General features: G+C 46.1%; 2 protein-coding genes across 2 annotated transcripts; both read right to left on the bottom strand.

Moving 5' to 3' along the window:
• Window positions 1-33: 33 nt before the first annotated feature.
• PRSS50 (serine protease 50) lies at window positions 34-16569 on the bottom strand (the record flags this gene model as incomplete). The annotated part of the gene is made up of 6 exons (XM_084247771.1): window positions 34-267; window positions 581-744; window positions 1589-1863; window positions 2314-2479; window positions 13867-13893; window positions 16461-16569. 6 exons carry the CDS (start codon window positions 16567-16569, stop codon window positions 34-36), a joined length of 975 nt encoding a protein of 324 aa, XP_084103897.1.
• A 2504-nt stretch (window positions 16570-19073) lies between these two features.
• Window positions 19074-22419, bottom strand: LOC311180108 (serine protease 44-like; the record flags this gene model as incomplete). The annotated part of the gene is made up of 6 exons (XM_084247770.1): window positions 19074-19310; window positions 19859-20022; window positions 20758-20945; window positions 21631-21787; window positions 22095-22271; window positions 22344-22419. 6 exons carry the CDS (start codon window positions 22417-22419, stop codon window positions 19074-19076), a joined length of 999 nt encoding a protein of 332 aa, XP_084103896.1.
• Between the last annotated feature and the right edge of the window lie 4390 nt (window positions 22420-26809).

Raw genomic sequence — 26809 nt, 5'->3', positions numbered from 1 at the left:
CAGAGGCCAAGCAGAAAGAAGGGAGGGCGGAGATCAGGGGTCCCTCTGGGGCTGCAGCAGCCAGAACAGAATTAGGAACCAGGCAGAGGTGCGCAGACCTGAGGGAGCCCCACTGTTTATTTGAGTCTTGATCCACTTGCTGTATTTCGTGATGCGTGAGTACACGCCTGGATTCTGTACCTTCTCGCAGGCCTTTTCCCAGGACAATACCCCAGCCAGAATCCATCTGCCATCAACTTCGCAAGCCAATGGGCCCCCAGAATCCCCCTGGGCAAAGAGAGAGAGAGATGATGGAGGCTCAAGGCCCAGCCAAGACCCAGGGGACCCAGAATGCCCACCCCTGTGTTCTGTTTGGATGGTTCTTTGAGGATTTCAGTACCTGGGGTCCTCCTTCAGGTCCTCAGCTGGGGATCCCATCCCAGATTATCAGCCAAAAAATCAAAGTCACAGGGGAAGGTAGATGCAAGCAAAACACTGCCTGGTGATGGTGCCAAAGAGGGACACCAAGCAAACCACTTCCCAAGGAGCTTCCCCTCCCCTCACCCTGAAGGAGAGCTGCCAGAATCTCCCAGAAACTCACAGAGCACAAGTTTTCTCCATAATTGGTGGCACAGACCATGTCCCCCAGGACAAGGGGGACAACGCGGGGCATGAGGGACTTCTTGCGGTAAATCCGGTCACACCTCTTGTTGTCCATGATAAAAACCTCGGCCTCCTGCAGCTCTAGGGTCAGCGTGGAGTTGGCTGTGGAGGAGCCCAGTGGAGTGAGAACTGATTCCTCACTCCAGTCAGCCCTGGCCTCTTCCCAGTGTGGTGTGACCTCCATCCTCAAGATTCTACCAAGACACGCCCCTTCACCTCCCTGCCCTCCTTCACTTGGCCCTTCCCTCTGCAGTGCAGACCACGTCTGATAAACCCCAGGGCCTCTCAGGCTGTTTCAGAAACCCATTTTCTGGGAAGTTTATGCTTATGAACCAAGTAGGCCACAATCAAAGTTTCAAATGCAACCACTTACAAATTGAAACCCCCAACCCCACCCTGCTTTTCTCCAGCCTCTGAGTTTTGTACTAGTTGTGGCCCTTCACTAGCAGATGAACACCTGCTCCTCCTTGGGCATTTTAGGCAGACCCTCTGCCCAGAGTTCATTCCCAAATTCCTCCTGGTTTAATCTTAAGATCACTGACAAAGTCTAGTCCTTGTCAGCCTGTACCGCTACATCCAGCCTCAGTTGAGTCCTGGCAAGTGGGACACGTATTCTCAATGCCAATGGCCTGGCAAGTGGCAGATGCTCAATTTATCAACTGAATGAATGAGTGAGTGAATCTGTGAACATGATTCTAAGCTGCTATAAGAGGCAAATGATCGTGCCCAGCCCAGGCACTGCTAGGACTGAATGAGCGCCCACAGCAAGCACAATGATATAAACCATGACAACAGTTCACAAGAGAAGTGACCCTGACACACCCAAAGAGGCAACAGCCACAAGTTCCCTGACAGGTACCATGAGGGGGTTCATCAGGCAAGACCCTGAAAAGAAAGGAATGCACCCTCTGTGTATTGAACCCCACCCCCATCCCACCCGACTCACCAGAAAACCGCCGTTTAACCTGGCCCCAGCCAGTCACCCAGCACTGTATGCCAGTCTTCAGGATGTAGTTGGGCTCTGGGAGGCAGATGGGCTGCACGTACTTGCTGATGATGGCAGGAGTGTGAAGCAGGAGAAGGGCAATGTCACCCATGAAGAAGGTCTGGCCCCAGTACTTGGGGTGCATAATGATGTCCTTCACGGGGATCAAGAGGGCCTTGGTGGGGTCCTTGGGCTTCAGCTTGGAGGTGCCAAGCATTACTGAGTATTCTTTGTTGCTGCAGGAGACAGAGAGCCCCACCAGGCAAATGTCAGGTTCCCAGCAAGACTATGCTCCTACCTGGTGCGAGGACCCTCGGCCCTAGCCACAGGCTGCCTGATTTGCTCTGCTAGCTTGGCTTTGCCTGCAAGCCCTCAGATAGGACTGTCTCATTCATAATTCACATTGGCTCAAACAGTGCAGGTGTGTAGGTGTTGATACACATGTGTGTTTTCATGTGTATGGGAGCCAAGGGGATATCCTGGATTTTCCCATTTCCCTGCTTTTGAGACAGTCTTTGCTGCTCAGTCGCTGGCCCCTGTGAAACCTTGAGCATGACTGGACCTCCTTTCCCACTTACCCCACACTACCTCCCCCACTCCCATGTTGTTTCACAGAGGAAATGAGGCTAGGCTGGGCCTGTTGCAGCCCTGGGTCTCTAGACCCTGGACATGTGGGCTAAACTCACCCTTGGATGCAGTGGGCAGCAGTCACCACCCAGCTGAGGTCAATGAGGGCCCCTCCGCACACGTGTTCATTTTCCATCTGGATGCTCACCTCCCAGGGCCAATGGCGGGTCATGTCCAAATCATCGGACCACCAGGGTCTGCCACACTCATCAGGATGGAGTGTGGCTGCAGAGACACAGTGGTCACACAGCAGAAGATAAGAAAGACTGAACAAGATGCTCCTCAGGGCCAATTTGCATGAGGCTATACACTCAGGGGGAGACTGAGGAGGAGAGAAGGGTGGGGACCTACCCAAAGGTACTGAGCTAGACAGAAAATGGCAGTGATAGAGATAAATGGCACCAAGACAAAGACAGAGAGCCATCACAGGGAGATTGAAAGATACTGAGGCACACAGGGAGCAATCAGTCAGGATATCAAAGTAGTGGAGAAGGAGCCCTAGGGCAAGAAATTCATGTTTGTATGTCTGGAATAAAGTCCCTGGGTCACACTCCTGAAAGATCATCGCACTTGCAAAGGCCGCTCTCTTCACACTGTGCACAGTCAAGAAAAGCTCCAGACTTCCAGGTCAGAAGTCTGTACACAGACCATTCAACAAAGAGTCCCCTGGTGTGGGGGGCCCACTGAGGACCCACTGAGGTCCCCCACTCAACAGCTTACACACTTGGTTTGCACATCGTTTCCACAGACAAGTTATACAAGTGTATGAACATGATACAGAAACTAAAAATAAGATATAAACCATTTTTTTTTTTTTTTTAAGGAATGCACCGTGATCATGTAGGGCTTGTCTCAGGACTACAAGAGTGGTCTCCGCATGGAAGAGTTCTCAGGGTATTCTCCATATAACCTGCTCTTTTTCTCAAAAGAGGGAAAGAGAGTGTGCTTTTCTTAAGAGACACAGAAAAAGCAATTTGAAGATTCAACACAGACTTATGACTAAAGAAAAAACTCTAGGAATAGAAAGGAAATTCTTAATTTTATAAGTTACATGCCAAAACCTATAGCAAACATCATATAACATTTAAAAACCGATAAAAAGAATCTTCATGGCCAAAAGCCAGGCATAATGATACTTTGTGAGAAGGAGGTTAAGGGCTCTTCCAGGTCCTGGTATTGCTCTGCTCTCTAACACTGAGGTGAGTGCACAGGTATGTCCACTGTGTCATCATTTCTTGAGCTGGACACTTACAATTTATATACTTTTTATGTGTAGGTAATACTTTGATAAAACGACTTATCCTTAAAATCAATAACATTTCTCTACCCCAGCACAACCAACTAAAAAATATAGTTAAAATAAAATACATTTTTAGTAGCAAAAAATTATGAAGTACCCAAGAACTGACTTATCCAACACTATGGGACATTTCTGCAATAATAAAGTTAAAACTCTAATAAGAGACTGATATTGCGGGCCTCCCTGGTGGCGTAGAGGTTGAGCGCTGGGTTGCGAAGCTGCCCGCAGCCTCTGCGGCACCGGTTCGATCCCCGGCTGCTCCCCGGCCACCAGAGGAGGGTCCCACATGGCGCGCAGACCTCTCCTGCCGCCCGCTGCTCCCCTCAGCAGTGTACTTCGGTCCTTCTGCCTGCTCTGCTCCCCGCTCTGGCTCTGGTGAATTCTCTCACCCTCCCGCGCTTCTGACTGTACCCAGTGCATGTATAAACAAACAAACAAACAAATAAATAAATAAATAAACATGCCTCTATTAAATAAAAAAGAGACTGATATTGCTCTCCTCCACCATCAGGTGATTGATTGCACTTAGCTGTTCTCACCACGTACTCTCACTTTAAGGACCAAGTGATTCCTGGCCAAGAAACAAAAGCAGAATCGTCCTGTTCTCCAGTGGATTCAAATGAAAACTGGTGATAAAATCAGATACAACTCCCAGGGAAAATACTGGAGAAGAACCAAGCTAGGTCTATAAGGAATCCCACATGATACAGCACACATATTTATGCTGTATCAAGATCAGTAGCATCTTACTATTTTACATTGAAAACATCACTATTAACTGGACATGTTTTCTCTTTGTATGTCTCTGTACCTAGAAGATTGGTCAGTAATAAAAATTTGAGCTCTTTGGGGAAAGAAAAGAAGAAACACTGAAATTATTAGCAAAAATAGAGACATTCCTCGTTCTTAAGCAGAACAACTAAATATTTTAGATGCAATTTTTCCCAAAATTAACCTATAAAGTCACTTTCCATGTCAGGACTCTTGATAGTTCCTTTATAAAAACTTCATATAAACTTTGATAGTTTAGGAAACTTGATAGTTCCTTTAAAATTGAAATAGAGATTAAGGAATTGTTCAGGGGAGGGGCGGAGCAACATGGCGGCGAGGAGACGCTGCAAGTAAGATCTCCCATTAAAAAAAGTTAATAGGGGCCTCCCCGGTGGCGCAGCGGTTGAGCGCTGAGTTGCGAAGCTGCCCGCGGCCTCTGCGGCGCCGGTTCGATCCCCGGCTGCTCCCCGGCCACCAGAGGAGGGTCCCACATGGCGCGCAGACCTCTCCTGCCGCCCGCTGCTCCCCTCAGCAGTGTACTTCGGTCCTTCTGCCTGCTCTGCTCCCGGCTCTGGCTCTGGTGAATTCTCTCACCCTCCCGCGCTTCTGACTGTACCCAGTGCATGTATAAACAAAAATAAATAAATAAATAAATAAATAAACATGCCTCTAAAAAAAAAAAAAAGTTAATAGGGAGGAAAAGCGGCAGGTCCCAGTGAGAACTGGGACACGGAAGATAAACGGGTGACTCCAGCAAACTACCCGAAGAAGAAAGTGGCCATAAAAGAGGACTAGAAGGGAGGGAAGCGCAGAACCCTGCTCCCCTCCCCCGCCCACAGAGGCGGCACTCTCCGACCGGCAGAGAGGAGGAAAACAACAAACCAAAACGGCCAACAAGAACAAACGACGCAGCAAGCGGGACTGTGAGTGGAAAGGAACTATTGCAGCCACCACACCCTGTGAACGGGAGCTGAGGCGAACCCTGCAGGATTCACCGCGGCGGTGAGCGAACGGCTCCGGGCGCCATTAGAGAAGAACAAAGACCCCGGGAGACGCGCACACAGCCCGGGCTGCCAGTAAGCTTGCGTGGAAAAGCGGCGCGCTGGGCGCGCTTGAAAAGCAAGTGCAGACCGGGATCGCGGCTGCCCAGGTCCCCGCCCCTGCGACCTAGGCTTGCGGGGAGACACACCGAGGTCCTCACTGAGGTGAAGGTCCCTCCCTGAGTAAGCAGGAACCAGGCGCCCAGGCACGGGAGCGGGGTGCAAAAGGCGCCATTCCCGCGCCACTGAACTGGGCTACAGCCCGCGTCCTGGAACTGAGGGCTTTGAACTGAGACCCGGGGCACGAAAATTCGGGGCATGGGTTCTCCACGACGGTGGGGCACAAGGCAGACACAGCACCCCAAAGCTGTTGAGGTGTACCCTACCATTCCTGCTCTGTTCCCTGTCCCACGGGGTGGGGGGAGGCGAAAAACAGCCCCCCAAGGACAATAGGAGAGATCTCTGGCGCCACCTAGCAACCAGGAAAAAAAAGTCACTAACACCCCATAGAACAGGAAATTTCTTAAGACTGCTTGAAAAGGGCAGAAGGCTTCTGGAGGACCCAGTGGCCAGCCGGGAAGTTATTCCACGCCAGGCCCCTTCCGACCAGCAGTCTGAGCCCACAGAGGGAGCAGGCACCCACGTCCGGGGCAGACCAGGTGCGCAGAAGAGTGTGCCTGAAACCGGAGGCGCAGGGACTGCATCCCGCTTCGCCATTTGAGAACAGGGACATTTCTTCAGTAAAAACTGCCTAAAACCAGCAGAAAGCCCCCCCAGAAGACAGAGATGGCTCCTGGAAGAGCCAGAGGGGAGCGGAGAAGTTCACCCAAGATGCCAGTCAGTCCGAGCAACACAGTGTCCCAACGCATAAGACAAATTAGAAAACAGACAGTAGGGAGTAGAAGAACCACACACAACCTAACAACTCCTCAGGAAAGAAGCACACCACAAAAAGAAAACCACTCCCCAGATTGCAACGACAGCAACTTGGAAGAACTTCTGAGCCTTCCTGAAAGAGAATTTAAAATTGCCATGATTAAAAAAGTGATAGATCAGAAGAAGGAAATTGAGTCCCTAAAGAGGGAAAACAATGGTCAGAAGAATGAAATTGAGTCCCTAAAGAGGGAAGTAAAAGAAATGCAGGAGATCAAAGAATTAATGGAGGAACTAAAGAACTCCGGGAAAAGCAAGGAAAGCAGAATAGATGAAATGGAAGAACGAATAAGTTCTCTTGAAGACACAGAAATAAAAAGAACCAAAACAGAAAAGGAAAGAGAAGTACGAAGGAAAAAGAATGAAGAAAGACTTCGGGAACTATCTGACTCCATGAGGAAAGGAAATATAAGAGTTATAGGAATTCCAGAAGGAGAGGAGAGAGATGTAGGAACAGAGAAAATATTCCAGGAGATAATTGAAGAGAACTTCCCAAATGCGAAGAAGGAGCTGAAAATTGATATACAAGAAGCAAGAAGAACACCAAACTTCCACGACAAAAGGAAAAACACAGCAAGACACATAATAGTAAAGCTCCCAAGAATCCAGGACAAGGAAAAAATAATGAAGCTGACAAGAGGGAAGAAACAGATAACATTCAAAGGAAAACCAATCAGGCTGACATCAGACTTCTCTGAAGAAACACTACGGGCAAGGAGAGAGTGGAGGGACATAGTCAACAGACTCCAAGAAAACAGATGCCAACCAAGAATACTCTATCCCGCAAAGCTCTCTTTCCTCCATGAAGAAAGAATATGGACCTTCCCAGACAAAGAGAAACTCCGGAATTTCATTACAAATAAACCCCCACTCCAAAAAATACTACAAGGAATCCTAAAGCCAGAACCTCAGAGGGACGAATAACAACGAAAGAAGACCAAAAAAAAAAAAAAAGTTATTAAAAGAATAAATAAAATCAAAGGAAAGACAAACATAATGGCAAATACAGATGCTAACATATCAATATTAACTCTAAATGTAAATGGACTAAACTCTTCAATAAAAAGACACAGAGTTGCAGCCTGGATTAAGAAACAAAACCCAACCTTTTGCTGTCTCCAGGAAACACATTTAGCTACAAAAGATAAAAATAGGCTCAAAGTCAAAGGATGGAAAACAATCCTACAAGCAAATGGGCCAAAAAAGAAAGCAGGAACAGCTATACTTATATCAGATAAAACAGACTTCAAACTCAAAAAAATAAAAAGAGACCCCAATGGTCACTACATTATGATTAAGGGGACAATACTTCAAGAAGAAATAACACTCATTAACATATACTCACCAAACGAAAGAGCACCAAAATATATCAGACAACTGTTGTCCTCTCTGAAAACAGACATCAGAAAAAACACATACGTAGTGGGAGACTTCAACACACCACTATCAACAATGGATAGATCAACAAGACAAAAAATAAGTAAAGAAACTAAAGCTCTAAATAAGGACCTAGAGCATTTGGGCTTAACAGACATCTATAGAACACTAAACCCAAAAAAAACGGAGTACACATTTTTCTCAAGTGCACACGGATCATTCTCCAGGATCGATCACATACTGGGGCACAAGACAAACATCAACAGATACACCAAGATTGAAATCATACCAACCATCTTTTCTGACCACGAAGGCATCAAACTAGAAATAAATCATAAAAAGAAGGCAAGGAACTATCCTACCTCATGGAGATTAAAAGCCACACTACTGGAAGACCACTGGACTAACAAGGAGATCAAAGAAGAAATTAAAAAATTCTTTGAATTGAATGACAAGGAGGACACCAATATCCTAAATGTATGGGATGCAGCAAAAGCAGTAATAAGAGGAAAATATATAGCAATAGAAGCTCACATCAAAAAACAAGAAAGAACTCAAAGAAACAACCTAATCTCGAAGCTCAAAGATCTAGAAAAAGAACAACAAAAAAACCCCAAAACCAGTAGAAGAAAAGAATTAATAAAAACCAAAGCAGAAATAAATGAAATTGAAACTAAAAAAACAATCCAAAAGATCAATGAAACCAAGAGCTGGTTCTCTGAAAAAATAAATAAAATAGACAAACCCCTAGCCAGGCTCACAAAGGAAAAAAGGGAGAAAGCACAAATACACAGGATCATAAATGAAAGAGGAGAAATCACAACGGACACAGCAGAAATCAAAAGAATAATCAGTAACTACTATGAACAGTTATATGGAAACAAGTTCAACAATCTAGAGGAGATGGACAAATTCCTACAACTCTACAATCACCCAAAGCTAGATAAAGAAGAAATAGAACACCTAAACAGACCAATTACAAGCAGCGGAATTGAAATGGTAATCAAAAACCTCCCCAAAAACAAAAGCCCAGGACCTGATGGATTTACAAATGAATTCTACCAAACATTCAGAGACGAATTAGTGCCTATCCTTCACAAACTCTTCCAAAAAATTGAGAAGGAAGGGACAATACCAAACACGTTCTATGAAGCCAATATTACACTAATACCAAAACCGAATAAGGACAACACAAAAAAGGAAAACTATAGGCCAATCTCCCTAATGAACACAGATGCAAAAATCCTCAATAAAATTTTAGCTATCAGAATCCAACAATGTATCCATAAGATAATTCACCACGACCAAGTTGGATTCATTCCAGGGGCACAAGGATGGTTTAACATCCGAAAATCAATCAACGTTATCCAACACATCAACAAAAAGAAATATAAAAACCATATGATAATATCAATAGATGCTGAGAAAGCTTTCGACAAAGTGCAACACCCATTCATGATAAAAGCCCTTGAAATTCTTGGGATACAAGGAACATACCTCAACATCATAAAGGCCATCTATGACAAGCCAACAGCCAGTATCATTCTCAATGGTGAAAAGCTGAAAGCAATTCCATTAAGATCTGGAACAAGACAAGGATGTCCACTCTCACCACTGCTTTTCAATATAATACTGGAAGTCCTAGCCAGAGCAATAAGACAAGAGAAAGACATCCAAGGAATCCAAATAGGAAAAGAAGAAGTCAAGCTATCACTATTTGCAGATGATATGATAATATACATAGAGAACCCCAAAATCTCCACAGAAAAACTAATTCAACTCATCAATCAATTCAGTAAAGTGGCAGGATACAAAATCAACACGCAAAAGTCAGTAGCCTTCCTATACACAAACAATAAATCTGAAGAAGAAGAAATCAAAAAAACCACCCCTTTTATTATCGAAACAAAAAAAATCAAATATTTGGGAATAAATCTAACAAAAGAGGTAAAGGACCTATACAAAGAAAACTATAAAACACTGTTAAAAGAAATGGAAGAAGACACAAAGAAATGGAAAGACATCCCCTGCTCATGGATTGGAAGAATAAACATTATTAAAATGGCCATCCTACCAAAAGCAATATACAGATTCAATGCTATTCCAATCAAAATCTCAATGGCATTCTTCAAAGAAATAGAACAATTATTGATGAAATTCATATGGAATCACCAAAAACCCCGAATAGCCAAAGCTCTACTGAAAAAAAAAGAAGCAATGGAGGCATCACACTCCCAGACTTCAAACTATACTACAAAGCCATAATCATCAAAACTGCATGGTATTGGAACAAGAACAGACATACAGACCAATGGAATCGAATAGAAAATCCAGAAATAAACCCACAGATTTATGGTCAACTAATCTTTGACAAAGGAGCAAAGACTATGCATTGGAGCAAAGAAAGTTTGTTCAATAAATGGTGCTGGGAAAACTGGGTCGCTACATGCAAAAGAATGAAGCTTGACCACTACCTCACACCATACACAAAAATCAACTCAAAATGGATTAAAGAACTAGACATAAGACCTGAAACCATAAAATACATAGAAGGAAATATAGGCGAAACACTACGGGATTTGCACATCAAAGACATCTTTACAGACACATCACCCAAAGCAGTGATAGTGAAGACAAAGATAAACAGCTGGGACTACATCAAATTAAAGAGCTTCTGCACAGCAAAAGAGACAATAACAAAAACAAAGAGAAACCCCACCAACTGGGAGAACATTTTTGCACCCAACACTAATGATAAAGGACTGATCACAAAAATCTGCAAAGAGCTGATGAGATTCAGCAACAACAAAGAAAATAATCCAGTCAAAAAATGGGCAGAAGAGCTAAAAAGAAACTTCTCTGAAGAGGAAATGCAAATGGCCAACAGACATATGAAAAAATGTTCAACATCACTTGTAATCAGGGAAATGCAAATCAAAACTACCATGAGATACCATCTCACACCAGTGAGAATGGCACATATTAAAAAAACTAGCAACAACAAATGTTGGCGAGGTGATGGAGAAAAAGGAACTCTTCTGCACTGTTGGTGGGAGTGCAAACTGGTCCAACCACTATGGAGAGCTGTGTGGAGATTTCTGGACCTACTAAACATAGAGCTTCCATATGATCCAGCAATTCCACTCCTAGGTATTTACCCAAAGGACACAGAAACATCAATTCCAAAGAGCACCTGCACCCCTATGTTTATAGCAGCACTGTTTACAATAGCTAAGCTTTGGAAACAACCCAAATGCCCAAAAATAGATGACTGGATCAAGAAGATGTGGTACATATATACCATGGAATATTACTCAGCATTCAAAAAAGATAAACACATGCAATTTGCAGCAACATGGATGGCGCTGGAAGGGATCATGCTCAGCGAAATAAGCCAAAAAGAAAAAGAAAAATACCGGATGGTCTCACTCATAGCAGGAATCTAGAAAACTTAAATAAGGGACCAGGAAAATGAATATAAGAAAGTGAAAATCAAAATCAACAAAAAACTATGAACCAGAGACACTTTTTGGGGGGTGGGGGGCGGGAGGGGAAGGATTGGGGTCAGAATGGGGTGTTTGCAATTGTATGGGGGAATATAAAAATAAAATTTAATATTAAAAAAATTAATAAATAAATAAATAAATAAAATTGAAATAGAAAAACGAAAGTCTACAAATAGCTCAGTCTTTGAAAAAGTAGAGCAAAGGAAGAAAAGTTGTTCTAGCAGATATTAAGACACACAGCAAAGTCATGATAACAGAAATAATATGGCATTCACGAGGACAGACAATATGGACCAAGGGAACAGGGCTTGAGATGGTTCTATGGCATACAGGAATTCAGCGTATAAAGGAGCCACCATAATCAGTGGATAAAGGAAGTACTGTTGAGTAGATGGTGTTAGGAAACTGGCTCACTATAAGAGAAATAAGAAAAACAAAACTGGATTCCTTTCTCATAGCACTTAAAGACCTAAATGTAAAAGATAAAACTGCTGAGCTAATGTTGGGGTATCATGATCCCACTTACATGAGGAATCTAAGATAGTTACACTCATAGACAGGAACAGAATGGTGGTTTCCAGGAACTGGAAGGAGGGGAAATAGGGAGTTGCATTTTATGGGTATATATTTTCAGTTATGCAAAATGAATATACTCTGGAAATCAACTGTACTGCATTGTACATGTAGTTAGTAATATGTTGTTGTATATTTAAAAATTTCTTAAAAGGGTAGGTGTCATGTTAATTGTTCTTGCCATGGTGGGGTGGGGGGTGAGTGAAAAAATAAAACAATAGATATACTTATAAAAAAAATATCGTGGTATCATTTAATAGAGTTAAAACTGAAAACTCTGCACTTCACTCAGCTGAACAATGTTGGGAGACACAAAATGCTAAGAAAAGGAAACAACCACCGGACCTGGCCACAGGTTCACATGACCAATAGGGGGAGATGGAGAATTCCCAGGAATGAGGGAACAGGACAAACAGAACCAGGCAGGACACCTCCTATGCAGAAGGCCCACCCAAGCCTGATGTTCCAGCAGATAGCAACTGGCAGAGACAGACTCCCCCAGTCATGAAAAAGCCTGTGAAAACTGGTTGTAAAAAAGGAGCTCCAAATATTTCTTCCTACACAGAACTATATCTCCCGTACTGAACTACATACCAGGTAGTTCAGTAAATCCACCTTTCTGTTCACTCTGTCTCTGGTGAGTTCTTTCAGCTCCGTACCTCTGGCCTCACCCTGATATTAGACCACCACAGTTAACAGCAGACCACGTGATGTATGGTGGGAAAGTGTTCCTTACACAAAACCTCAAAGCAAAAACCATACAGCATTAAATCAACTAGCCTGATTACATCAAAATCAAGGCTTTTTGAGCCCAGGAACAAAGCTAACAGACAGACTGGGAGGCAATATTTGCAGTATCTAAAATCAACACAAGGTTTTTGTTAGGACTATACAAGGAACTCTAGGAAATCAACAAGAAAAAAGAACAAGAGACAACATGCAGAGAATAAGGCGGGCGATTTACTAAAAGAGACAAGAGGCCAACAGCATATTGAGACAAACTCAATGATAATGAGGAAAATGTAAATTACATCAGGAAGTCATGCTTTTTCCACTAGACTGGCAAAAAAAAAAGCCAAAAGCTAGATCATGGCTTGGGTTGACAGAGCTGTTGCCATGTACACACTCCCACCAACTGCTCTTAGGACTGCTGAGAGCTGACCCGAAATATGGACACTAGATAAAGGCAGGAGACCAATGTAAGTTTTTGAAGTTGATAAGTGTGCTGTGATTACCTAAGACAATATTCTTAGAAAATACATACCAAGTACTCAGAGATACCACATTATCCTCAGCTGATGTCTGAAAACATTATGTGATTTTATATGCACATAAAAGATTATGTTCCTTCTACTATTTGCATTTTTGCAGCATGTGGTAAGTTTAAAATTATTTCCAAATAAAATGTTTGTCTTTAACGGGGCTGAATGAAAAGAGGAAAAAACAGGGATCTAGAGCATTTAACATTTACGTAAGCTAAAAATACATGCACACAAAACAACAATACGGAGTTTTACAACAAGAACACACACAAACAGAAAGACACACTGAACACACAAGACTGAGAGGAGGATGAAGACCGGGAAAAGAAGTAGGCCGTGGATACGAGCAAGAAAAACTAACTTAATCAATCAACCAAACAATCTATACCAAATTGGGGTGGAATGTTGACAGGGCATGTGACAATGCAGCTCATGGACAAGCAGGAGGAACCCACCCTCTACCCCAAGACTAAAGAAAGAGCCAGAGAGACACACAAGAGTCAGGCTCTGCAGACACTGCCACAGGGCCCAGGAGACTCCATTTGCAACTAAGCAGTTTAGAGTTCAAAAGGTCTGCGGAAAAGGGTCTGCATCAGCTTCCTGGATATGTCCCCCAAGGGGCTGCAGTTAGCACTGCATTCAAAAAGGTTCAGCATTTCCACTGAAGGTTCAGATACCCTCCTCTACACCTTTAGGTCTCTATGTCCTGGGAGCTGCAGGCTGTTCTTTAGAAAACAGGCTCCTTAGACTAAATTCCAGCTTCCTGCAAATACACTATCTATGTGGCCCTCTTCAGAACATACCCTCCGGGAGCTGAGGATTTCCTGCAGGAGGGGCTCACCCTACCCACCTCGTTTGGTGTTGTCCTCTTTGTAACCTGGAGGGGAAAAGGAGGACAGAGGTGAAGTGAGAGGCTGTGACAGGATGATACAAAAGAGGTGCATTTTTCATTAATTAGTTCATTCATTCACTCATCAAATATTTCCTAATCTCCCATTCTGTTCCCAGCCTTGGGACCTGAAACCAAATGGACAAAGGTGTTTTAGAAAGATACACCCAATATTTGCCCTTGAGAAACATGCTGTACAGGAGGGGAGACAAGAGTAAACAATCACCTGTATGAGATCAACGCAGGGACAAGGCCACAGGTGTCAGGAGAGGCCAGAAGAAAAGATGGACAGAGAAGCTTCTGGGGAAAGTGGTTATTGTGCCAGATCTTAAAGATGAGAAGGTAGAACAGAGATGAAAAGTGACAGTGACACTCCTTGCAGAAAAAACATCCTGGATTGTACCTCCCTGGTGGTGCAAGGGTTTAAGCACCACACTATGAAGCACAAATCACATGGCACAGCAGACCTCTCCTGTCTTGCCCGCTGCTCCCCTCAGCAGTGTATTTCAGTCAGTCTGCCTGTTCTGCTCCCCACTCTGTCTCGGGTGAATCCTCTCACCCCCCACATCTCTAGCCTGTACCCCAGCTCTTGTATGCATAAACAAAACTTTAAAAAAAAAAAATCATGGATATCAGACACTCCTGAGGATAAAGGACAAGGCTAGGGCAAGAAACGATGTGGGGAGGGGAGTCAGGGGTCAATCAGGAGGGACCACTAGCCAAGTCAAGAAGCCTGGGTGGGGCCTCCCCGGTGGCGCAGCGGTTGAGCGCTGGGTTGCGAAGCTGTCAGCAGCCTCTGCAGCGCCGGTTCGATCCCCGGCTGCTCCCCGGCCACCAGAGGAGGGTCCCACATGGCGCGCAGACCTCTCCTGCCGCCCGCTGCTCCCCTCAGCAGTGTACTTCGGTCCTTCTGCCTGCTCTGCTCCCCACTCTGGCTCTGGTGAATTCTCTCACCCTCCTGTGCTTCTGACTGTACCCAGTGATGTATAAATAAATAAATCTTAAAAAAAATATATAAAAAAAAAAAAAGAAGCCTGGGTGAAGCCCTCTGAGAGGAGGACGACAAAAGGGTGACAATCAAGGCTATCTTATGAAGGCAGCATGAACAATAAATAGGAACATGACAAGACTGAAGGCAATGAGATGCAAATGTAGGCTCTACAAAAGCCAACAAGAAAGAAAGGTCTGATGAGATGGGGGGATGTAGGACTTGGGGGAATGAGTGAACATTTGGAGTCTCCAGCAGTGCCAGGCACCTAAGAAGATGTGGGGGAGGGGCTGCCGCATAACGTATGAGAGGCCTGAGGATACTGTCAAGAAGGTAGTTCAGGTCTTAGTCTGATTTTGGAGACAAGTGGCTAATATCCACTGAGTTAGTAAACAAAGGTAAGCAAACCCATTGTATACTAAGATGAAGCCTCAGCTCTGAACTCTAAGGAGTTGAACTCTTTCTAGGTCTGTCAAGTGGAGATGTCCAGTAGGAGGCCACACATCAGACACATCATTTCAGGGGGCAGCATTACATCCATAGCAGCACTATTACATCAAGGGTAAGTTAGCTCACCAGGGAGCACTGAAGAGGGAAGCCAGACAGCACCTGAGAACACCAATACATCAGAATGAAGCGAGCAAGGGTAGTCTGGGAGGGCCACAGAAGAGGGGCCTGAGATAGAAGGGGTCCCTGAGATAGAGGGGATTCAGGAGGCATCGCCTGAGAGAAGACAAGGGACTAGAGAAAATGAAGGAGACAGTAGTAGAAAGTCAGGGACAATAAGGGCAGAGACATGCCAGGAATAGGCTGAGGATTAAGTGAGAAGCACTAAAAGGAAGCATGAAGTGAAAACCGTTATTTTGAGAAACCTGGCAGTGTGTGGAAAGAGGGTGAAGAAACACAGTAAATAAAAAGGGAGAGGATAAAGATCTCTGAGAGTCTGGGGGAGGGAGCACAGCCCCGGAAAGGCTCACAGTCCAGAGCACAAGTAAGTGGTCTGACCTGGAACAGAATGCCAGGTCGCTGATTCCTCTTTTCTGACTGAACCAGCTGCTAGGGAGGCACCCTGCGTTTGAATAAAAGGTCTGGAAAAGTGAATTCTGGAATATTCCCTTAAGTGTATTGAGACCACGAACTAACCTAACCCAGAACGTATGCCTATGGGGTCTCCAGCAGTGCCAGGCACCTAAGAAGATGTGGGGGAGGGGTTGCCACATAGAGTGTGGCAAGGATACTGTCAAGAAGGTGGTTCAGGTCTTAGTCACTTGGAGGTCCACACTGACAGAGGAAGGAAACAACTGATCCCCTAGGAGAAAATGCTAAGGGTTCGCTGTACTAGTCCCAGGAGGTGGCAGGGCAGGTGGGCCCTGAGGGAGAAGCTGAGTGGGCAGTGGGAATCACCCTAGCAAGATCCTGGGAGGGGTTAAAGGTTGGTGAGCGGGTGGGGGGTGCGGTTACAGAGTCCCAGTCTGCTGTGATAACAACCCCGACCAGTGCGCCTCCAGGGATGGGGGAGAGGGGGGAGGGGGGAAGGGGCGGGAGGGCTCTGCCGGTTCCACCTCACCTGAGCTCCGTGGGGGCTGCAGCAGCAGAAGCAGCAAGAGGCAGCGACTTAGGCCCCAGAGCCTCGAGTCTCCAGGCCCATCGCTGAAACTGAACAGCATGGAGGTCATGAGGCCCGGGAGACGCCACCTAGCTGCTGCAGAAACAGCCCCCACAATCCCGCCACGGGATGGCTCCCTGATGGGTGAGGGCACTAGCACAAACTGCGCATCTCAGACGCCTGAGGGCGCCGCTAGTACCGGAAGCACTTCCGCATACGTAGGCCGGGGGACGTACAGTGCGTGATGACGTTGTGGACACATACCGGTGGCCTGGAGCCCTGCACACGCGTCTACATGTGTTGGCTTGTCTCCTTCACCCCAACCTCGTGCCTATTCCTTAAAGATGATCTTGGGGCTCTGTAGCTGTGATTGCCTCCATGGTGGCAGGTCCATGAAAGCACCCCCCACTGACACTGATGCCAGCACCTGGCCAGTGAAGGCACACGGGGATCTGGGCCAGTTATGAAACCTTGTGGCTCAGCCTCTGATCACACTGTTGGCCCCTTAAGATTGATGCATTGGAGAGGTACACAATTTATGTTGATTTGACAATCTAAAAAGATACAGAAAGCACAAGAACAGAACAGTAAGGCTAAAGAATCAGACGACTGAGAAAGTGACATTTGAGCTGGACCAAGATTTGAATGATGCATCATAGTTGGGTCCAAAGGAAGGAAAGCCTTTCTTCCTCTTCACAGACCACGAAGAGGAGTGTTGCAACTGAAAGAGAACGTGGCTCGTGTCAGGCCTTGAACGGTCACAGGGAGCTTTTCCAGAAGGATGGGGTCTTTGGGGTTGAGGGGTGTAGCAGATATTGGGAGGTGGCCACAAAGATTCTTACTTCCCATGACTAGGATGGGGGACCACAGCCTGACATCTAAAGAGGTCCACTGGGTGAGTTTCTACCACTAGGAGGTGAGTAGAGGTGATGTGTGTCACTTCTATGCCACTGCAGTCAAGGGCAGTTGCCTTCCCTGCTTATGTTAATGCAAGCCAGCGGTTCTCAAAGTGCAGACTTCAGAGCAGCAGCAGCAGCCCTTGGAAACATACTCGATGTACATTCTCAGGCCCCATGCCAGACCTCCAGGATTAAAAACTCCAGGAGCAGAACCCATGGTCTGTATTTTAGCAAGTCCTCCACGGAATTCTGATACAGGTGAAGTATGAACTATAGGACTAAGTAGTGCCTCAAGATGGAGGTGTTACCGTGAGATTAGGATGTTATAGGAATAAGAAATTAGATTTATTTAACACATGAATATTGGGTGGTTTTTTTTAAACCCCTTAATAGATTTAAGCTTTCAGTCTCTCCATCCCAGCCTTCCCCAGGCAACACACAGAATAGACTTCCACTGAAACCATGGATATCTAGGAGCTGAAACATCGACCCCTGGAAAAGCAGGGGACAAAGGATTGATTGTGAGAGTTGATGAATAGCTAGGCAGAAAGACTGAGACACTTGACTCTAGAATTAGGGTAAGAACCAGTGCTGCATATAGTGAATCTCTCTGGTCTCCTCCCTGAGGAAATACAGAACCATGGTAACAACGTGAGGGTAAGCAGCAAGTACAAGCAGTGGAAGAGGAATATTCTCACACCCCAACTGCACTCTTGCTCCCAGTTCCACTCTCCTGGTCCTCTATTCTGAGCTCCAGAGACTGTTCAGTTAGGCTACAGAACTCCTTGCAAAGATTTGATGTACAGGGAGGGGGATGCCTTAAAACCATCCCCAGGAATCACATGTGAATGGGGGGGGTGGGGAAGCCACCCCTCAAGGGCTTAACAAGAACCACAAGTAATTCCTTGGCTAAATAAGAAACTAGTTCTCTACGGAGTATTTATATGCAACTCCCAGACCCTCAAGATCCCAGAGATAAGGAACACACAAGCAATTCTCCTAACATTTATTTTGACATAATATTATTTCACGACATCTGAAATCTCTGCACTTCTTAACAATATCAACACAACTTGGGGTGAGCCCGGATGTGGCCAATAGGGCACTAGGGAAGGGGGTTCCGACAAGGGGCTACCCCAGGAGGGCTAGTGTGGCAGAGGCTGGCTGCTCGCTGATGGATCCATACTGAGCACAGGGAACTTCTCCTGGTCCAAGACACCCGAGTCAGATGTGCAGGTCCCAGGCGTTACCCCTCAGCGGGGACATTCGAGGCCTCCTAACTCACTCTGAATAATCACCAAGCTGATCGGCTTGAGAGTCCTGAAACCACAACCAAGTCTAGTGCTGGTGATGTCTGTTCTTTGGTAGATGTACTCCAAGATGTCCATGAAGCATCATGCTCCCCCTGGAAGGCCGGCTGACCCCCTGGCTGGATGGTTGTACCCTCCTTCCTGACAGGTAGAGCACAGCCAAGGAGTAGGCATGACAAGGGCTGGCAACTGGAGTGCCAGGCAGGAATACTTTTCGGACTCCGATCTTGCTGCCACTCTACTGTATGGATCTTGTGGGGTCAGTGCATCCCAACCGGAATTTGAGGAAAGGGCATTGCAGTGTGGGAGGTCGGAGAAGAGGCTTAGGGGAAAGCTCAGAAAGAGGAAGGCAGGAGCGCAGATCATCACGGGGTTGCCAGAATGCCAAGGGGCAACACCAGACACAGGCTTAAGATGAAGAAACCTGTTGAGTTCTGAGAGTAAGCCTGATTTAGACGACCAATGAGCCAGTCCTTGTAGAAACTAACTTCTGTGTAAACTGCAGGATATTCTCCACGACCACAGCCAATACCCCAGCTCACAATCCCCACCTGGATCCACGTCTTATTAAATTCACAGACCAGAGGCCCCCCAGAATCTCCCTGGAGAAAGAACAAGAAACAAACAGAATGGAAGATGACCAATATCAGAACAGGGTGGTTTCACTGCAAAGGACTAGGCAGCTGGGCACAAGTGGGGCTTTCCCAGGTACCCCTCGTTTCTACCTGCCCTCTAAAAATATGAGATTTGAGAGTTGAAAATGTTTAACAAAAAAAATAAGTGTACAAAAAAACTGAATATAGCCCCCAAAAAATACAGGCTCTGAGATAATAATAATGAATAAAATCCTTGCCCACATATGTTGCTTATCACACAGGAGGAGTCAAAATGTGTGACGTGAATTATGGTATTTATTGTCTGAATCTCCCCTCTTCCCTGTCCCTCTCTAAGCAGCATTAGCTGCTCTCTATTGAAAGGTAGGATCAGGCCAGCTTGACCCAGCCTCAGCAGCTTGTCCCCCTGAATCACCTTAACTTGAACAAGGGGCAAATGGAGGGACTGGAAAATAATGCAGGTTCTACTGCCTGTAAATGAGGAAACATTGAGTGGCAACCAAAATATAAAGGTGGCAAAGGGTCCATGAACTGACCTGGCAAGTGTCCTTTCCTTGTTCACTGTAGCCACAGATAGCCCCTTTCTTGACTAAATCAGCATTGCTTTTCAACTTTCTCTTGAGCAGCTCATTACATTTCTCATGGCGAATAATACTTAGCTCAGCCTCCTGAAGAGTCAGGGGAGCTGCTTTTGCATTATCTGTAAAGACAATTTAGTAGTCAGCGGGTTTCCTTAGTGGGACAGGACAGGAGCCCCTGACATCCACTTTGGTCTCAATATAGTATTTTCACATAGATACACCCTCTTAGGGCTTAGGATATTATCCCCATCTGACAGTAGAGGAGGAAATGAGAGCAAAATTGACATGAGAAGATTAGGTAAAAATCAACATCAATACAGGTTAGGAAGAACTTATCAAGACAAGAAGAGGTGAGGTCTTAAAAGCCTGAGAAATCAAAAGCAAGTGTCTGTCACTCTGAGTATCATTAGTAACAGTGACTAGTGTCTGTACTTCAGTAAAGTGTGTTTATTTTAGTGCAGGATCACAGACTCTTAGACAGGTAGTGCCCCAAAGGTACCAAATGTGGCTTTGCCCAAGGGATAGGAGGCCCTATAGTTTCACTAAGAGGAGTTCTCTGGCCTCCTCCCACCCAGCGAAAGCACTTTATCCATCAAGCAAGTACTTTTCGTTTGGGACAGTTCAGGCTAGCAAAGAGATCAACCCCCTCAGAGCTAAAATCCCCCCAGAGAAAACCCCAGATCTTTGTAATACCAACAGGTTACTCCCTACCAATATCTTCTCCACCCTCCTTCCTTACCTACTTGCTAGAAAATTGGCTTCCAGTCTCTTACTTTAGCTTAAGGTTAACCCCAGCACAACAGGCAGCCTTCTCCACGGTCTAAGTTTGCTGTAGTCTTGTTACACAGTCTCACCTGTTTCGTTTCGTTTTCCCCATCCAGTCACCCAGCACTCTTTATTATCTTGCACCAGGAAAGTCTTTTCAGGGAGGCACACAGGCTGGATGTGAGAGGAGTAATTCACAGGGAAGTCAAGGAAAGCAAGGGCAATGTCATTTTGGACTGTTGTCGAAGAACCAAAATACCGGTGGATCACGATGTCTCTGACCGGGACGACAAGTGCCATTCTGGAGGTACGCCACACATCTCCCAGCTTCACCGTGTATTCCATTTCGCTGCAGAGAGATCCTTGAGGGTCTAAACACCCCTTCCACATATTCTAGGTTCTTCCTACTTTGTTCCTATCTCCAATGCTAGACATCAGCCACCCCCTCCTTCCAAATCAAATCCCTTCCGCAGACTCCTGGCCACAGTGGTTCCCCAGCTGAGCAGCATTAACATCACCAGGAAACTTGCTGGAAATGCAGATTCTCAGGTCCCAGTACTGAACTACTGAATCAGAAACTGGGGGCTAGGGTTAGGCAGTCTTTTTTAAGAAATTCTGCAAGCTCATTAAAGCTTGAGACCACTAACCTAGTTCTATAGTCCCCATAATTATTCCCCTGGCAAGTCTTTTCCCACATACTGTCACCCACCTGGCCTCTCCCCCTTCTTGCCACTTGGCTTGAAGGCTAATCGGCACAGCCTTAAAAGAAGTGGCTTTGAACTTGACTTTGGGTCTTGGCTCTCCAAGCTACCTAGAGCCCTAATTTCACCTACCTCTGACTACATACTGAAAAGCAGGGACTATAGTCCCTTTTTCAGATGATGAAAAGAAAGCCTAAAGAGGGGAACAGGACCATATCCAGCCCTGATCAGTAGCCCAAGCTGGGAGCCCTGAACACTCACCTAAATATGCAGTGGGCAGCGGTCAGCACCCACTGCTTGGCGATGAGGGAGCCTCCACATATGTGTTTGTTATTGACCTGCAGGCTCACCTGCCAGGGCCACTTCGTGTCTGTAGCTGGCCTTCCACCAACTATCCTCAAGTGCTTATGGCCACATCCTGGAGCAGGTCCATGAAGTGAAGGGACGGAAAGTAAAACCAATGACACCACAACCACCACCAGATAATCCTCAGAAGTCTCAGAACCCTCAGAGCAAGACCTTGTCTCCTCAGATCCCCCAGGAATGGCCATGGCCTCTCAGATTTCAAGGGCAGGGTTGGGTCCACTCAGACACTTCCCTTTCCCGGGGAAAAATAGTGTTTCCCTGAAGAATGCTCCCCATTCTCCACCCCTACCCCTGGCAGGGTTCCATTCCCCTCAGACCAGGCCATTTTCCTGTGGCAGGGCCTGACCCAGAAGCATCACCTGAAATAAACGGCGGTGCTCCCTCGGCCTTTGGTGGTGTAGCTGACGCCTGGGAGTCTTCTGTCACTAAGTCGGGGGACATGCCCGTCACGTGGAGTTCGGGAGTTCCAGGGGATCCCAGAGTCCCTTGAGGTCGCGGAGTCCTGATATTTATCAGCCGGTCCTCGCGGCTGCCTTCTGAGGGGAGAGGAGAGGCTGAGGGCAGCGTGGAGCCCCCCGGTGCCCCCTCCTCAACCTTCCTGGCCTCACTGAACCAGGGCTGAAGGAGCAGGAGCCAGGCCAGCAGAAGGCCCAGAGAGCCGCCGCAAGAGCCTGAGCGCGCCATGGGCACGGCCGGCAGCCTCACCCCACCTCGCGCAGCGCGCCCTCGCGGCGGCTCCCGCCGCTGCCCAAGAGTTGGCGGGAAACAGCTCCCGAGGCGGGAACGCGTCCTTCCCGTCCCTGCGTCACCGGAAGACCCGGCCTGGGCGGGACTGGAGCGCCGAGTCGTGACTCAAATGAGTCTTCGGTCTTCCGAGCTCTGCGTGGGTTCGTAATTGAGGTGCCTCCCCAGCCAGCAGCATCCCCTGACCTCGGTCTCCGCCACCCCACCAGCGTTTGTTCACCCAGCTACACCCACAACTCTCGGCCAGACTTGCATTAGGCCTTTCCCAGCATCTCCCTCCCCATCATTTGTAATAAAAATTAAAACCCCTTAATATAACTGTTACACTTAACATTACTAACCACTGCATTACAGATGATAGCAGCTACCTTTTCTTAAATCAACATCCACATGAAAAAGCCATTAGCGAAATGCAAATTAAAAGCACAATGCAGTATCACTACACACCTAACGAAGAGCTAAAATGTAGTGACAAGACCGAAGGCTGTATGGATGCGGAGATATTCCATCATTCATACATTGTGGTTAGAATGTAAAATACTCACTCTGGAAACCACATTGGCTGTTTCTTAGAAAACAAAATATTCAGGGCCTCCCTGGTGGTGCAGCGAGTTCAGCGCCACGCTGTGAAGCTGTCCACAGCCTCTGCAGCCGTCGATTGGATTCCAGGCCCGGTCAGGGAGAAACCCACGTGGCGCGGCAGACCTCTCCTGCCTCCCCCGCTGCCCCCATCAGCAGTGTATTTCGTCAGTCTGCCTGCTCTGCTCCCCGCTCTGTCTCTGGTGAATTCTCTCACCCTCCCATGCCTCTGACCTGTACCCCAGTTCTTGTATAAATAAATTTAAAAAAAGAAAACAAACTATTCAATTACCACACAACCCAGTAATGGCATTCCCGAAAAATAAAGACATAAATGATACAGAAAAAGAAAAATGCAAATTAAAACCTCAGTAAGATACCACTTAGATTGATAACTCTTAGAACTGGTCAAATAAAAAGACCAGGTACTGGTAAGGATGTGGATCAACTGGAATTTTCTCTAATTGCTGGAAGGAGTGTAAAGTAGTACAACTCATTTGGAAAACTCTTGGAAATGTCTAACAAAGTTAACATACATCTATTCTATGAGCCAGTAATTCCACCACTAGGTTTATTCCCAAAAGAAGCAAGAGCATATAGACACAAAGAGTCTTGTACTATACTGTTTATTAGCAGCTTTATTTACAATATTAATAGTATTTGTATACATATATTCATATCACCAAAGCCTGTGACTATATTACCTTACAGGATGAAAGGGACTTTGCAGATGTAATTCATGTTTAGGACCTCAAATGGGGATATTATCTTTGGCTAACTGGGTGAGGTCAATCTAATCACATAAATTCTTTAAAGTGGAGAATCAAGAAGTGATGTGACTATGAAAGAAGGGTCAGAGAGATTACCTTGGAGATGGAAGAAGGAACCACAAGTCAAGGAATGCAAGTCACCTGAGAAGCTGGAGAAAACAAGGAAACAGATTGTCCTCTGGGCTTTGAGAATCCCCCTTGCTGACACCTTGATATTAGCCCTCTAAGTCTAATTTTGGACTTCTAGGAAGCAAGCGGTTCAGTAAAAAATGCAAGTTGATGATTTACAGTTATGATCCCACTTGGGTAGCAACAAAAAGCTCATGCTATATGCATAGCTGTGTATCTACATGTCAGGATCTGATGATTGACCAATGCCTTAGAGTAGTTGCTGCCCTAGCGAAGATTCCTCTACTTTGTAACTACTCGTCTCTATTAGGTGCCCACAGGTCTTTGAGAAGTGCCCAAATGTGGAGGGATTCACCATTATCACATCCAAAGCCAAAACTGTTGGGTCAGGAATAGCAGGTGCCAATCGGTAAGAATCAGGAAAGTTTACTACTAAGACCTCAGGAAGAAACAGCCTTCTCATTCTTCTCAAGAAATTTCCAAAGTAATAGTCCCCCACCCCCAGCCTCATGCCATCATCCTCCTGAGAGAGAATGGAAACAGATTGACGGGCTGGGCCAGTGCAGACCCCCCTGCAAGGCCACTGAAGCCAGACTAACACCACTGATCTGAGGGTGACAGAACAGAAAGCCCTGGGTGTACCCACTGGAACCACCTGATGCTGGATTGTCCAGGGATGGCTTCCACCAGCTCCCTTTGTGTTCAGTCCCTTGATATCATTGCTCTGTTCCTTACCACCGAGCAGCTCCTGATTGGCACAAGCATTCATTCCACCTCACCTTTTAGAGTCTCTGTATGACCTTCTAGTCCCCACCTCCACCTGCAGGCCCAGTCAGGGGACCATGCTTCCTGGGCCCTACCCCAGGGAGGCCAGCAAACATGATGGACACACCTCTTGGGGAGGCTCTTTTGAAAACCAAAACTCTCATTTTTTATGAGAGGAAGGAGGAGCATGGAGGGAAGAGGCATGAGAAGAGTATCAGAAAAGGTGGGGAGAGGAAAGGGGGACAGAGGCAAGAGAGGGAGGGAAAGGGTGCAAGAAATGACAGGGGAAGGAGGGAAGCAAAAAGGAGGAGCTGGGAAGGGCGGAGAAAGAACAAGGAAAGGAGAAAGGAAGGAAGTGAGAGGAGAGGAGGGAGGAAAAGAGAGGGGCATGGAGAGAGAGAGAAGAAAGGAAGAATATGAGTTAGATATAGGCAGGAAGATACAAAATGCATCATTTGTGGAAGATGTAATTGCCTTCTAAAACCAATGCAATGAACCAACTGAAAAACTAATAGAACTACAAAGGAGTGAACTAAGAGGCCTGAGGGAAAAGATCAATATACAAAATCAATAACTTTCTTTCCAGCAGCATAAACAATTAAAAAATATAACCCCCCAAAAGATATTCCATTAGTGATAGCTATGGACATTTTTCAAAAATACCTAGGAACAGGTGCAAGGCCTTGCACCATCCACCCGGGGTTCCTCTGACCCTGACTTACCACTCTCCTCCTCACAGGGCTCCAGCCACACTGCCTCCTGGATGTATCTCACCAGCTCATGGCTCCTGACCTGTGCCCTGGCTATTCCTTCCACCCCCCAAAATATCCACCCAGCTCATTTCCTCACCTACTGGGGCTACACCAGGATCAGTAGACTTTTTCTGCAAAGGGCCAGACAGTAAATATCTTGAGCTTTGTGGGCTAGGAGTCAAAAGCAAGAGTATTATGTAGGTACCGACAGCAACAGAAACAAATTTCTCTAGAATTTTTATTGATGAATTTCAAAATATAAGAACTGATTGCTGCTGCTCGATATTTGGTGATACATGTCTACTAAAGAAAATGGAATTCTTTTAGGAGGGTAATTAATTGCAAGTTCTCTTCTGTAAAAAGCACTCTTAGCTAAAAGAAGTGCACCACATTTGGTCTACATGCAAATGTCACCTCCTGAGTGAGGCTCTCCCATGTCACCCTCTGAAAAATTATACCTCCCTCCATGCCCTCTTCACCCACTTTATTCTCATCTAATTTTCTCTGTAGTGCATCTCACAATCTGGCATGCTATCTGTTTTACTTATGTATGTATTAGCTGTCTTCCCCTTCCATAGGTAAACTTTATGTGGGTAGTTTTCTGTGTCTTTCCAGGAACTGGAATATACCTGGCACACAGTATACACTCAATAAACACCAGGTGAATGAATGAATGAATGAATGTAGTTGTAGTGAAGAGAGAATGCATTAATGCTATAAATGCTTACAGTGTTGCCTGGCACACACTAAGTGCCCCGTGAGTATTAACGTGTCTTATTGTTACTACTTACTTTCAGGAAAGGCCCCAAGCATCTGGAGAGGGCAGGCCCCAGCACAGTACAAGCAATATTCCAGCCACCAGAGGCATTCACTGCCTGCCTGCCTCCTGCATCTCCTCTCCCCATTTCCAGCTCTCACTGTGGCTCCTGTGAGTTGTTCCTCCACTGGATCCCAAGTTCCCCAAAGGCTATCTTAGCCGTTGTCCCTCAGTTACAGTTGGGAATTCCGGAGCATCCCCTCTTCAGCATTGCCCCCCCACACACACACAGAGTCCCCACTCACTACTGAAGATGATTTGAACCCCATTGTCGGGTTCCACTTGCCTCCACTCTGTACCACACCCCATCATTGCCTTAAGATTCTGCACTGTTCCCCTTCAACTAACTAACTATACCTCAGCTGCTGACTCCTCTGGAAGCCATGACACATGGTGACACACAACGACACACCACCCTGACACCCTCCCCAGCCTCTGCATGTCTACAGCCCCCAATGCTCACCCTTTATTGATCACTGTCATTCAGCCAGGACACCAGAGTTGCTCCTAGTTCCCCC

This window comes from Talpa europaea (genome assembly GCF_964194135.1).
Source record: "Talpa europaea genome assembly, chromosome: 11".
Classification (NCBI taxonomy): domain Eukaryota; kingdom Metazoa; phylum Chordata; class Mammalia; order Eulipotyphla; family Talpidae; genus Talpa; species Talpa europaea.
Note: the sequence above shows the minus strand (reverse complement) of the source record. Positions and strands in the feature narration are given on the sequence as shown.